This window comes from Lissotriton helveticus, chromosome 3_1 (genome assembly GCF_964261635.1).
Source record: "Lissotriton helveticus chromosome 3_1, aLisHel1.1, whole genome shotgun sequence".
Classification (NCBI taxonomy): Eukaryota; Metazoa; Chordata; class Amphibia; order Caudata; family Salamandridae; genus Lissotriton; species Lissotriton helveticus.
Window position 1 is genome coordinate 274,825,286 of NC_136061.1, and position 15,587 is coordinate 274,840,872.

Below are 15,587 nucleotides of genomic sequence, written 5' to 3' on the forward strand. Positions count from 1 at the left end.
ACTGTTATTGTACCCTGCACACCAAGCACAGCAAATGGAGCTTGAAAGGAAGGACCAAATTCTTTCTTGTTGTCGATCTTTTCTCGGACCAGTTCTCCAACTTGGGATAACAAGCAGACTACCGGAATCTGCAAAGCAGCATCAGATGTGGAGGGCAAGTGTTCCTTTGCAAGACTGTCTCTGGTCTTTTGTAGGTTCTGCAAAACATTAGAATATTCATCTACGTCAAAGGATGCGGCTCCCGCCGCCATGTCTAGACCATCAAGATCCGGGACAAACATCTTGATGCCAAAGAGCATTTCGTATGGGGTCCGCCCACCCAGAGACCTTCTAGGGAGATTATTTAGTGCATATTGAACGCTATTGAGATTGGTTAGCCAGTCTCTGCCAGCACCTAAAACTTTAGCTGTCAAGGATTGCTTTAAGTCACGTTTCATCTGCTCCACAACACTATTACCCTCAGGTCGGTATGGAGACGAAAATTTGACCTGGACCCCCAATGAAGCCAGGGCATCCTTGTACACCATAGAGGCGAACGTTGGACCCTGGTCCGAATGGAAGGTACCACTCGCAAAAATTCCCCCAAAGACATGCAAATACCTTACGACAGTTCTAGAATCAGCGCTCCTTTGAGGCCACACCCAGACAAAGCACGTGCAAGAGCCAACTGCTACTAAGATGTACTTGTATGCAGTATCAGAGGAGAAAGGACCGCAGTGATCCAAATAGACACACGCAAGTGATTTGTTAGATATGTACAACTGAGTTTGGGGCGGGCGTGCAGCAGAGGGAGGTTTAATTTGCTGACAAATACCACATTGAAGGACAAAATCACATGTTTGTTTGTTCAAACCCCGCCACCAATATCGTTGTTGGAGAAGAGATACAGTAGCTGACATGCCAGCATGCGCCGAAGCCATCCCGGTGTGGGCTGCTGTAATCAACGCCTGTCTCCGGTCCCCATTGGGAATCACCCTGTCACTAACGTCTTTAATTCTCACATATGGAGACTTTATCAGGACTTAAATGATAAGAGTATTTAGAAGGGAAACCCTTAGGGTAATTACCTCCCTTCTCTGTTGCGGCAATAGCTGCCAAGATGTCATCATCAATCTTACTTTTGGAACGTGTAACCGCAGCCACTGCAAATGTTGCTACTGCTGTCTTCGCAGCCTTGTCCGTCAGACAGTTGCCAACAGCGAGAACCCCAACACGCTGATGACCTAGAGTATGAATTACAAAAACGAGTGGGAGTCGTTCTTTGAGCGCAGCCACTCGAACCCAGATCATTTTATGGTTTATTGTGCGACCCTTGGAGTCACGATAATCATTTTGGGTCCAAAAGGGCAGATTGTCATTGTATGACTGAACACAGTAGTAAGAGTCACTCACAATAAGAGTAGTCACACTGGGATCGGTGTACTCCAACGCAAGCATCAGAGCACAAAGTTCTGCCAACTAGGTGGTACAGTCCACTAATGTCTGTGTATGCACGAAATCGGACTTGAATTCACCATCCACCATGGTACCAACCACATTTGAGCAGGCCGAAGAATACGCGTGTTTTGAACCATAGCTGCATGCGCACTTCCATCAGTGTAAATGATACAGCGGAAATACTCAAGTGGGCGCATAGTCAGAGGAGCAGGATGAACAAATTCATACTGCATGTACTCTTGAGTCTGCGTGAGGAATCAAAAATGAGCGTGACATCCGGGGATGTCAAGGATGTAGCCCATTGTATCCACTGAGGGTGCAAAGCTTTGGAATTCGGTACACTGGCTTTCGTCACTGCCTCCAAGGCAGGATACGGAGTAACAACCGAGGACGGACGGGGAGCCGCAGACGACGCCTACCGACGTGCAAGGGTACTGCTCCGCAAAAGTTTCCGGATCCAGTCTGACGCCTGGGGATATTCTAAGGTAAGGAATCTATCACTAACGTGTCTCTTTCAGATTTCTTCTATTGTTCTGTAAGCTTTTGTCCCATTTCCATTTAGTCAAGGATTATTAGAATGTCGGTTGTCTACTACTACTGAACACAGCTCTCATATCGCTCTTGTTGGCCACATTGTGCAATAAGAAGTGATTCGTGAAGTATTTTTAATAAAATCTCACAGGTAAAATCTATCTACTAGAAACATTTAATTGTGTACTTTTGTAACAGTCCAGCACCATCCTGGTGCTTCTTTTAAAAAAATGCCTGTTTCCCTCTGTGGCTGGACATTTTGAACTCTTACATCCAACACGATAATTCAGAAATGACAAGGCATATGGCGCTTCTCAATTTTATATGTGTAGTATTTTGATAAAAAATTGTATTTGTAGATGGTCTGTATCCTCTAGCACTCTTAACGTACAGCAGTTTACAAATTCTGCACTAACCAATATTAGACTTCCAGGGTGAATTCTTATGGGCATTGCTTACTGTTCTGCTTAGTTAACATACCGGTTTTCCAAGAACAGAACTTTAAATAAATCTGAATCACCTGGAACACAAAATAGTGAATCAGAAGAAAGTACATAAAGTAGCAAAGCAAAAACAATGTACCCAAAACCAGGGGCGGCTCCTCCATATTGGCAGAGGAGTGTCATCCCACTAAGTCAGTCAGCGAAAGAGAAAGAGATAATGAAGCAACGCCATAATTTTTTTTTCGCTGACTGACTGAGCCAGGGAGTCTTGGGTGAGGCGGGCCGGGCCATAGCAGGGAGGAATGGTAGGTGCACTGTAAAGTGTGCATGCCCAGTTGGCCGACCGTCTTAGGACGGCCAAATAGACATGCGCATTTAGGTTTCTCCAACCCAGCTGTATTGCACAGCCAGGTTGGAGAAACAGCACAGACTCCCAAGCACTGCCTGAGCGGCAAACCAGACAGTTCGAACCAATCCTGGCGCTGCTCTCATGCTATTGAGAGCAGCACCAGAATTGGGTGTGGAGCCTGTGCTGGTGTCTGCTGGGACACCATCAGAAGCAGGAGAGAAGAGGAGCACTGAGGCAGCTAGCAGCAGGACAGGTAAGTTTAAAAAAAAATTATTATTATTTCCCTAATCCTTCACCCCCACCCGCCCTCACAACTGCCCTGACCCGTGACCCCACCCCACTTGAGTTTTGCGGCAGTTAAGGAAATCAAGAACAGATGGAATCACTTACTGATCAAAGGTACCTGCAACATCTGAGATCAATAAAGACGTAGTAAATCCGATTCCTGTACTATTGTTAGTCCTCATGGTATATGAATACTAGTATACTCCATTTTCCTTTAAAATCTTTCGACAATAATGACTTATTTTTAAGTTATTAACCAAGTGGATTATACCATACAGGTGGCCACTCCTAGTTAAACAGGAAACTAAGTGATTTATAAAGAATAATATTGTACTTCCCTACAGAACCAACTGTTCTCCATACTAATCGGTGGGAAAGGGGTGGAAACACCACAAAACTGGTGGGCTTTAAATAGGAGGTCCTCCGACGAAAAAAATATGTCCTATGTGTTAAAAATAAGAAATAAAAGTTTCAAGTGCAAATGCCCTTGAACTGCATAATTAAATGTGTATAAGTAAAGGATATGCATGGGAACAATATGGAATATGCATAGAGGTACAGAAGTAATTCTGTGATGGTAACAGATTCGCAGGTGTAGTCCTTGAATTTTTTTTGAAGTCTACACCAGTCAGGAATTTCCTACTAGCCTAGGCATAAACCTTTGGGAGAACATTTTGTGAATAGGGTGTGTTTTGTGACAGGCTCTGTCTCAGGTCAGCTCATCCCATACAGGTAAGGACTATGACAGACTAATACTGGAAAGAAATTCAACTTTGTAAAATATTGCTATAAGAAGACTGCACAAGTATATTGCATCCACAGTATTTAATTTCTTTGAATAATAGTTACAGATAAACAAGGGCACTCCATATACAATTACCAATACTTTTTATACAATTCATTTTGCAATACATCAACACAATGTTATTTACACAGCATTCTGTACATAAAAATCTTTTAAGAGTCAGTGCATTGTCAATAGTATTTCTATACAAGAATTTACAAAGTGAACGTAGTTAACAGTTAATTTAATAAATCTCCCATTTATAAATGAATTAATTTAATTGAAAAATAATAATTACAACCATCAAAAGAGACATGGAAGCTGAAAGAGCATTAGTAGATTGTGACAACTGAATAAATAAAAGGACTGACCAAACATTTCTTAATCTTTCATTTCATCACGGAGTTTGTCCACAGATGGACAAGACATGTTTGTTACGAGGAGCAGCTGCTACTAGCAGGATTTTCAGTATTAGGAACCCTACCACTTTATAAAGTATTCAGTACACTTCGTAATGTAGTAAGAAAAACACAGAATACGGGGGCACTTTCAGTCAAATACAGTACTGGACTAAAACAATTAACATACAACTTTTTGGACACATTTTTGCTTCAATTTGTCCACAGCGATGCATAATACATATTTGCATTACAGTTTTGGCATTTCAGTAAAGAGCATAAAGGGAGCATTAAACAGTATTACAAAACGGATGGATTTGACGAATGGTGCTACAAAATCATTGCTGTTTTTTTAAAGATTACTTTTCTTAAAAACAAAATTGATGGGGAGAAACAGTAGTACCATTGTTTCAGCCTAAGCAGGAATATCAAATTCGCAAAGAACAAGGACGAAATTAAGCATTTCCTCACTTAAATGTTACAGTAAAAAAAATGTGTATTGGATCCGTTATTAAAATAAAAGGTTTTGCAGATTACCAACTTTAATATTCCAAACCTGCACTTTAATTAGTAGCACACTTCGGAAATAAAAAATTATAGGTTTGCCCCCATTTAATAAAGACTGTTAAAACATTCATAAAACATTCAAAGCAATGGAGAACGATCGCAATGAGAAAAAGACAAACATGACCACTAATAGTATTTTCCCTTTCCAAAACAATCTATCCCTTGAAATGAGTTATAAAATTCTGCTTGTCTTTTATCACATTTAACAGTAATCAAGTGTTTCACATTTGTTTTTAAATCTTACATCTGGGAAACCTGGACACCTATGCAAAAAATTTGTAATTGGAAACACATGACATTTATTCACTCCCAGGACTTAAAACATTAAGTTTAAATTCTTTGAGTAAAACAAAAAAAAATGATGTTGGTTATGAAACACAACCAAACACTCAAGTGCATTTATCTTGTTAACATTTGGGATGTCTTTTTGCAGCATGCAAATGGTGCAAAAGATGACATAGGCTGGATAAAATCAGAATTGTAAAGCCAGGCTGGAGATTCAGGAGGTCAAGCCAAATACTACCACAAAACCCACAATCATTGAAAAGATGCAGACTCCTGATCTTAGTGGTGACCAAGGAGTGAATGCTTACATTCCACTGTGAGATTTGAAAGTAGGAGACTACAATTTAATGCACTGGAACCTGCAGGGAAGCAAAATAGAACTGTGACCAGAACTACAATGACTCTAGGAGAAGCCACTGCAGAGGGGAACCAATTCGCAATGAAAGGCTACAAGTAACAGAGCTGCCAAGATGCCACCTTGTGCTCCAATACCTTCTCCACCTTTTATTGTTGCCTCACTCAGTCTGAGGCTTACAATGTTGTTTATGTCTGTAGAGGGCAACTGTAAAATGGAGATATATTTGGGATTAATATCGCTGACAGGAAATGGGGTACAAATGATGTTATTTAGGCTTTACAATGACATAATGGAATCCATGGGAATAATATGTTGCTTCATTGAGAAAGGCGACAACTAGAGTTGCAATTCAAATCCATCCAGATAAAATGAATCCTGATGCAGACTAGAATACCTTGTCATATGCATTTTAAATGCCATTCACGCGTGTTCAAAGCAATGCAAACAATGTAATAAAATCCCTAAATGAACATAAGCTACTGCGAAGGACAGCAAGTTTGGCCGTGCTTCACTACAAGTCCACACTCACTAAATCTTAAATATTGGGATTTCATAAGCAGACAACTTCTCCGCTCATCCTTTGAGGAAAATTTGTGGAATAGTCTCTTTTCTCAGTTCCTGGGTGTTGATTTGCATAATATCAATGTTTTTGTTCGATTAGGATTAAAAAAACTGAATTTTTAAGTTTGGAGATACAGGAGGTAGCACATCATGTCATCAAACGACAACACTACAAAATATCTTCTATTTTAAGCAATCAGTCCTAGTATCTTCTTGAACCAATTTGGATCAAGCCACATCTACTTGGATTCGCCTTTGATTGGGCTGATGAAAGTAACTCATATTTGGTCCAGGTTGGTTTGTGACTCTATAAGTTGAAAAAAAGTATCAGTTTGCACAGCAGGTCTTACATTGCCAGTGGGTGCAGCATACAATGACAGAATTAATCGTTATAGTTGCAGACTGATTTCCAATAAGGATTTTCCATGTTTTCTTGTGCTTAAACGTCAAAGGATATTACCTTTACATTTGCAATTGCACTAAATTCTTGAAAATGTTTGTTCAAAGGCTTTTGCTTCCCCCATCCCCCCGCACCCTCAGCTGTACATGGAAGAACGTCAGTTTACTGTATCACACAGTACTTTTTATAATCTGATTCAAAATCTTCATCCATGCTGCTTGTGTCCGCCATCTTTTTACCATCTATCTTTGGAAGAAATTGTGCATAGTCCACTTCCTGCTGCTCATAAAAAAGGATGTAGGCAGAGTCTGTGTCAATTTCCTCTGGATGGAGTTCCTTTGAAGCAAATGAGATATCTGTAAATTCCTGTAACAGTGCAATACTTCTAAGCAGTTTGATAAGCTTAGCATTTTTAGGTCTTTGCATTTAAACTGAAAAATGTGCTCAGAGGATTTATAATTGCTTGAACTCAATTTTGCATGCAAATATATTTAACAATTCAATTTATTTTCCGGGTAAATAGACTGCTGGTCTTGGACTTGATCTTAGGTTCTCACAATGGAATATATTACAGTATTTATTTTCTCCCTCATTAACATTTTTAACGTTCAAAAGTCAGTGAATTAATATATATCTAACTACTGAAATTGACAGTTATAAAACGGTATAACAATACAACTTAATGAGCTAAGTATTCTCTTATTACCATGTACATATACCCCGAAATTCAAATGGCAGTGAAATAATATACACTGAATCACAGCAGCTGACAGTGGAAGTTTACCTTAAAAATGTTTAAAAATTAAACTTAACCAACAAGTTATTCTCTTATTACTACACACACAACTAGATAATGTCAAATACAGTAAGGTAAATATACTTGCATTTAACTACAGGTTTGTGGCTTGTTTTTTTGTAGATTCCCATGCTGTGAACTAAGTCGCTATCCAATTTTGGGTTCGGAATACTCCCACTTCTTTCTCTTTAAAAGCTTGTTTTGGTTTTGAAGATGTGTCCGTTCTCTTGTTCTCACATTCCCTGAAACCCATAATGCACCAGGACAAAGACTCATGCATATAAATAACTTTGTATGTTTTTGGACCAGGCTTCTGCCTCTTTGCAGCCCTAAAGGAGGTGGGCAGGTCACATGTGAATCTATAACACAACAAGAGGCAAACTGAATGTTACAGTTGGGTAAATTAATCCGTTATCAGCTTGTGTGTTATAAATACATATGATGTGAATAGATTGCAAATGTGTACCTTCTCTCTCCAAAGTGGTGGCTGGTGAAAAGCAGCAGAAGATAAGGCAAAGTGCTTAAAACTGTCTGACCAACTTATGGCTCTTTTATACCACATACATCCAAGTAACAGTGTCTTATGAATATGCTAACTACTGTACATATTGATGCCTTACAAATATTAGCAAACAAATGCTTCCTAAAAATGCCATTTGCCATTGTGCCCTCTTGCTGCCAGTGGAGTGGGCATATGCCATACCATGAAATGCTGATTTGGACCAGTATTTGGGCCCTGGCCACAGGGAAGACTCCTTGGCCTGACGGATTAGAGAGAGAATTTTACAAAACCTTTGCCACCGTGCCTGTGCCGCAGCTAAAACTACTATATGAAGAATCGCTAAGGTCTTCCACCCTTTCAGCATCGCAGTGTGAGGCCTTACTCATCTCCCTTCCTAAGCATGACAGGGACCAGACGGAACTAGGTCTTATAGACCACTTTTATTACTTAATACTGATTGCAAAATCTTGGCGAGGATTTTGGCAGTACGCCTGGCCCCACAGGTGTCAGCACTGGTACACCCAGATCAAAATGGATTGGTGCCTGCATGTAACACCTCCTTAAATATATGGCGACTCTTCCAAATCCAGGCATATGCACCACAGTCCTGGAATTGATCTGGATGTCTGGTGTTGGATCTCGAGATAGCCTCCGACTCGTTGAAATTGGCATTTTTATTTACGATACTCCACCAATATGGTTTTGGGGAATGCTTCATGCAACTGGTGCAACTGTTATATAAGCAGCCTCTTATTAGGATACGCACTGGCCAGCTAATATCTGAATCCATACTGATTGGTTGAGGAACCCAACAGGAAAGCCCCCTATCGCCCCTGTTATATTCACGGGTGATCAAACAGCTAGCTGCAGCTCGCAGAACAGGAACAAACTGGCGCATACTGCTGGCAGATGGCCTGCATGTAGTCTCTCTCTATGCAGAGGATCTGCTTTTTATCTCAGGGCTGTGCACAATGTGCATTTGCTGAAACGCTACATTATTTTGCGAGGTTATCGGGACTTAAGGTGAACTGGAGATAGTCTTGTCTATTTCCCTTCACTCCAAACATCCAGAATACAGCTTTAGTCTGTAACGGGGTAGTAGTACCCTGGCAGCTGACCATGTTTTGATACCTGGGTATCCACATAGATCACTCCACTAATGATTAACTTGGGGTCAATCTTACGCGGGCGATATCCTTCATCACAAAGAACTACCACGACAGGAGCAGAACTTGTCCCTTGGCATGCAGCTGGGCTGCATACACTATGTGACTTGTATGGAGATGGTGTCTTGTTAACTTATGAAGCACTAACAAGCGGCACAGATCTATCCCTGGGTCCGTTTTTACTGTACAATTCAATGTTAGCCACGTTGAAACGAGCTTGGGTGACTTGACAAGCGAACCACAATCCCATCTAGTGGTACAATAGTTATAAGTCATGGGGACAGGTAGCCATAGAGTACACTGGCTAACAACATTGCAACTGACACATAGACAACCCTGCTCGTGTCATTACACGCCAAGTGGGAGGAAGGCTGTGGTCGTCCCTGGGTAGATAAGGAATGGACATCAATACTAGAAGGGCACACATACATTCCACGAAACACGAAATTTCGACTCATTCAGTTCAACATCACACACGGGGCATATTTAACAGCTGCCAAAATAAACCAATATTTTCAGCAGACAGATGTAGTTTGCTCTCAGTGTGTTGAGGTTGGAGTAGATCTCCTACACATGCTATGGCACTGCACTACAATACATGAATATTGGCAGGATGTTATATCCTGCTTGTTCACATGTACAAAACGCCCGGAGTTACACACATAGGCCTAATAAAACAAAGTTACTGCAAGATACATCGATCCGGGGCTTATAACCGCCAAGCAACTTATTACCCACAGGTGGAAGAACCCAAACCCCCCTTTAACTAAGGTCTGTAAGCAATCTCTTCTAGTGTAGGCACAGGCAGAGAGTGCAGCACTACATAGGGAGGACACATTGGGGCTACGGCAACACCCAGTGGCAAAAAACTGGGATGCCATACTTTTAGAATTTTAACTCACAACACAAACCTCTGAGGAAGACGCACATGCCTGAGACAAAGGACACAATTACAGGGACACATATACAATCTGTCAAATACATAAACACCAGGAGCCAGCATTACAGTAGCATAAGCAGAGTGGATGTGGCTGCATGGCGTCACTCGCCTAGTCATGACCGAAAAGTGAACGCATGGGTACCGGGTGGTGGAGGAGGGAAGGTGGCAAGTCTGTAGCTTGTAACCACTATAGCCACAAACTGAGCACAGTAGCAGAGTTGAAGATTTGTTCTTTTTATGGACTGTTAAGAATCCAGTACTATGTATTGAACCAAGTTGCTATCATTGCCAACTACACCACCTAAATCTGAAAAGCAGTAATGAGCTAGGTACCAGCGATCTTGGGTCTATGGTAGGTCATTGATCACTTCTCATGAAGGAAATATATATATACTGCCACAATGAAACAGATGACTGTTAATTCTCTGTATTGTTATGAGATCTGTCAATGTGTGAGAATAAAAATAAAAATGCAAATAAAGAGTAAAAAAAATGAAATGCTAATCTGGATCTTCCATAAAAAACCTGATTGACTAATAATTCCTACTTATGAAATGGCATTGCCTGGGTGAGACTGTGCAAATGTTACAATCAGTCGTGGCCAGCATGACTCGTGGGTGGGTGGTGCACAGGAGGGAGGGGTTTATTTAATAAAACTTAAAAAAAATAAAACGTACCTTCGCCTTCCGGTCCCGCGTTGCGTCTTCTGCGCTCTCTCTGCTCACAGAAAGCAGAAGCAGGCAGCTTCCCTCTACTCACCTAAGGCAATCACAACGCTGCAATGGCAGTGTTGTGATTGGCTTAGGTGAGGAGAGGGAGGCTGCCTGCTGTTTGGTCGGCCCTGGGGCAGACTAAACAGTCAACACCCATAACATTTGGATAGCCACTCCTCCCTGATCCGCCCACCCCCAACCAAACCCTTCTTCTGCTTTCTCGCAGCGCGTGAAGCACAAACATAAAATGGAATTCATACCATTTTATGTTTCGGCTTCTCGCACTGCGAGAAAGCTGTGGGGCGACGCTCCGCAGCCCTTGTGGTTAGTAAAATCAATGTAGTACATGACAAGTCTCCTTACATCAAGTGTATATAGAGATTGTTGTGCTGTAGTTTGAAGATTGGCAATTCAACGAACTGACTAATGTGGGAAGGAGGTCCAACTTTTAGTATAAACAGTGGGTTTTTCCACAAAACAACTGTCTTTGCATACCTGTATATATGGTTCTTCCACTGAAAGTATACAACTCACTGACTCTGCATAATCAAGTTACCATGATTAAGAAAACCACTTGTACATGAGTTGTCTGAAAGGAGGCCCTCATAAGCGGAGTAAGAACAATGCTTACGTCCCACCTAGGTGTTGTAGTACTCTTGGTGGGATACCCATCTTAATCTATGAAGGCTCTTATGACGGGGATCCCAAAATGGATGCATATCGTCTGTTTAGTAGTTAAACTGTGCAAGCTACAAATGAACCTGTATAAATAAGTAACATAACATAACGTGCCTTTGTAAAGCATACGTTCACCCAGACGGGGATATTGGCAGTGAATAACAGATGTTTATTGTTACCCAACTCAGTGGTAATCATTTTATTGACCTCAGAAGGATGAAAGGCTAAGTGGACCCACCAGGATTTGAACCTATATTAATGAGGTCAACCTCAGGTCCCTAGAGTGGACGCATCAGTCTTTTAAGCCACCATAAACGGCTAGGTGAGGTAAACCGGACATCTGTAATATTAATGAATATGTTACTTACCTTCGCTAATGCCTTATATATAAGAGACTAGATCTAGCTGCAGATTCCTTACCGTAGAAATTTCCCTAGGTGCCAGACTGGATCCAGAATTTTTCTACATCAGTACCTCTGCACGTGGGTAGAGGGTGCAGGGCGACAGTACAACCGCGTCGATCAGACGTGACGTCGTCAGATAACATAAAAGCCCTTCCCTGATATGCTGTCAGTTTCTTTCACAATAACTTTCCACGCTAAAACGCAGAGCCACGTATAGAAACTGTTATGGAAACAGTGTGCCCAAAAAAGTTCTCTTTTTGAGAAACGCTTATATGAAGAACGACTGGAAGTCCTTCATATTCTCCCCTCTTTTCTACATCAGTAGCTCTGCACGTGGGTAGAGGGTGCAGGGCAACTGTAAAACGTCGCCCATCAGATGTGGCGTTGTCAGATAACATAAAAGCCCTTCCCTGATATGCTGATGTCAGTTTCTTTCACAACAACTTTCCACGCTAAAATGAAAAGCCACGTTACGGAAACAGTGTGCCCAAAAATAGTTCTCTTTTTGAAAAACGCTTATATGAAGAACGACTGGAACTCTGAATTGCCCTTCATATTCTCTCCTCTGTATGATTTTTTTTAAACGAAAAGCGACAAGGGTGCAAACAAAGGGAGAATTAGTTCGCAGAGTGAAGAGAATGGGTGGGTCAGTAAGGAATCTGCGGCTAGATCTAGTCTCTACCAGATAAGGGTTACCTAAGGTAAGTAACTGATTCATCTGATAGAGATGTCTTGGCTTTGTTCCAACTCCGCCACTTGATCCTTTCAAACTTAAGTGTGAGGTATCAGAATTTTGTAGAACTCTGAAATTAAAGGCCTTTTTTGAAGGAACTCCAGTCCAAAATAATGAAGGAGACACTACCCTACGTAGGAAATCAAAATTTGTACCGCCTACTAATGCAATCCCTCTGGAGATCCTAGCTTTCGAACAGGCTATTCTCAAAGGCATTGACAACCTTGACCATAAGAAAAAATCTTTTCAAAATTTGACCAGATCCGAACGTCTAGCACTCAATGAGCTGAAAGAAAATGACAATATAGTCATAAAACCTGCGGATAAGGGTGGAGGAGTTGTTATCCTGACCAAAGAAGGTTATAATCAACAGTGCCTCGCCTTGCTTTCAAATGAAACCTTTTACAAACGACTGGACTCGGATCCTACAGAGAGAATTACGAACACTATAGCGATTATGATACACGAAGCAGAAGTAAATGGATGGATTTCGAAGAAGGAAGCGGACTACTTGACACCAAGATCAACAAAAGTCCCCTTCTTTTATTCCTTACCTAAGACTCACAAAAATCAATCCCCCCCACCTGGTCGCCCAATAGTTTCGGGCATAGGCTCTCTCCTCGAACCTCTGTCTAAGTTTGCGGATCAGTTCCTCAAACCTGTGGTACAACGGACACCCACGTATCTCAAGGATACTCGAGACCTCTTGATACAAATTGCGAATAAGGATTTCGACCCAGACACTATGCTCCTAGTGGGGTTGGATGTCGAATCCTTATACACTAGTCTACCCCAGGATGAAACATTACAAATGCTTGAAGACTTACTTTTCCAGGAGGAATGGAATTACCACACCCCTCGCCATTTCATTTTGGAATGTTGTCACATGGCTCTAAAAGAGAATTATTTCGAATACAATCAACAACTATTCTTACAATGCCATGGGACTTCGATGGGCAGTGCCTTTGCCCCTTCGGTGGCGGGATTGTACGTGAGCCAGTTCGAGAAGAACTGTGTTCTGAACAACATAAATCCCTTCGTTTCCAGTATTCTGTACTGGAAACGTTACATCGATGACGTCTTGCTAATTTGGGACATCAAACAAGACATACAGATGTTCATCGACTGGCTAAATGGGCAAGACCGTTGGTTAAATTTTACGTTCACTGCAAGCAATAAAAGCATCGACTTCCTGGATTTGACGCTTTTCTGTCAAAATAAAAAACTGGAGACAAAGACGTTCACAAAGCCAACTGCCAAGAACAGCCTTCTGTCGTACCTGAGCTACCACCCTCAACCTTTGAGGGATAACCTTCCATATAGCCAGTTCTTACGACACAAACGCAACTGTAGCATAACAAGTGACTATAAACATCAGGCACAAATCTTGAGCAAAAAACTCCAAGACCGAGACTACACTACTCGAGTTATTTCCAAATGCAGAAAGAGGGCCAATAACCAACCACGTGATTGTTTGTTGCAGATCTACGAAAAGGAACCAGTTAAAGATCTAGTGACCTGTGTCACGACTTTCTGTCCTGCAACATATGAAGTACAGAAATTAATAAAGAAAAATTGGACAATCATCAACTCTGGTGCTTACAATTGGCCGAAGCCGAGATTCGCCAATAGGAGAACAAAAAACATCAGAGATGTACTCGTTCACACACGCCCACGCTCAATACGTCCAGTGCCTAACATTCGGGATCTGAACATGGCCCCAGTCACGGGACATTATCCCTGTGGAAGTTGTGGAGTGTGTAAATTTACGAGGCCAACTAAAACATTACAACTTACTGACCAATTGCTATGGACCCAACGTCAACATACGAACTGTAACTCCAGTCACGTGATTTATTTGATCACCTGCCCCTGTCAGAAACAATATGTGGGCATGACCTGCAGAAAAGTGAAAGTCCGATTGGGAGAGCATAGAAGCAACGTGAGACTTAAGAAGAACACTACTAAGTTATGTGCCCACTATGTCACAGCTGGCCATACATGCGATGAACTGAGATGGACAATCCTTGAGATGCTCCAAGACAAAGACAGCAATGCTGAACAAATTCTCTTCGAAAAGGAGCAAAGATGGGTGAACCGTCTTAACACTCATGTGTCAGGGATGAACGATAATATTCCTTGGCATCATTTTTACTGAGCAATTTACCCATGGTATACTCTCACCGTACCCTATTCTAAGTTAGCTACATTGACACTACCGAATAATATAGGGCATGTTATTGAGTATTGTGCTACATATAAAATCATAGCGTTCCGTACCACACCGAATAATATTGGGCATGTTATTGAGTATTGTGCTACATATAAAATCATGGCGTTCCGTACCACATTTAGGTATCCTTGTGCTAAGCCAAACATATATTTTGATAGTAGAATACCAGCTCAATATGACCTTAGCGTGGGATGAGCATAATAAAAATAAAAATAAAAATTAACAACACAAATGGTTTATACTCCCAATTGTTATTCTGGTAACCTTTAGATAGATATAATTGTCTGTTTAAAACGTGTCTCTAATTTTGCCATACAACCTAGACGCTAGTCTGTTTTCTAACTGATAGACATTGTCTATTTCCATTTGAGCGTCATAAGGCGGTGTCCTGGCCGGCCCCGGCGCTTCCAGGGGCAGAGCCAGTACAGGCACCGCGCGCAACACATGTGGGTAAGTGCGAGGTCCCCGTGGACATTACTCGTCCTGGCGGTGTATCATTCAATTGCTAAGCTGTATCCATTACTTACAGCGGAGACCACAATACGGCGGCTCTAAGCATCCTGAGGAAGTAATGTCTCCATGCATTCAGGTACTTAAGCGCAAACCACTCGATAACTATGCCAAGGTGCTCGCATTACATCGTGGTGGACTGTTGTGTTTAATATGCACTGACAATTTTGTTTATCTGCACGTATTATTTAAACTGTGAGATCCTACCTGCCTTTTGAACAAATGCCTTTTGAATAAGCGCTATTCTTGCTAATGTTTGCAGGCTTTAACAAAGATTCCCTTGCTCAGAGCCTGTGTTTCATTGTCCTCGACAGAGACCAAGCCCGTTTTCCCTTCACCCTTGTTTTTTCACCATTTTGTTAGTTTATCTGCACTGATCACTGTGCATCCTAAAAACTGCACTTTTTCAATGTATACAGTGTGATGGAGACTGCGTGTTGAACAGTCTGGTATGCCTCAAAATTACATGTGAAATTACACTCAAAATTACATGTGAACAGCATGATCTTGTTGT

At 41.5% G+C, this 15,587-nt stretch overlaps 1 protein-coding gene across 3 annotated transcripts in view; it reads right to left on the bottom strand.

Moving 5' to 3' along the window:
* Positions 1 to 15,587, bottom strand: part of USP32 (ubiquitin specific peptidase 32) — a 1,745,589-nt gene that overhangs the window by 213,104 nt on the left and 1,516,898 nt on the right. For 2 of the 3 annotated variants that reach the window (XM_078679802.1, XM_078679803.1), the window contains exon 34: positions 3,856 to 6,734. The exons of the other annotated variant lie outside the window; for it this stretch is intronic. In XM_078679802.1, the coding sequence (XP_078535928.1) occupies positions 6,561 to 6,734 (174 nt within the window). In that variant the 3' untranslated portion in view covers positions 3,856 to 6,560. Of the gene's footprint in view, positions 1 to 3,855; positions 6,735 to 15,587 lie in introns of those variants that run through there. 3 annotated transcript variants of the gene reach the window in all.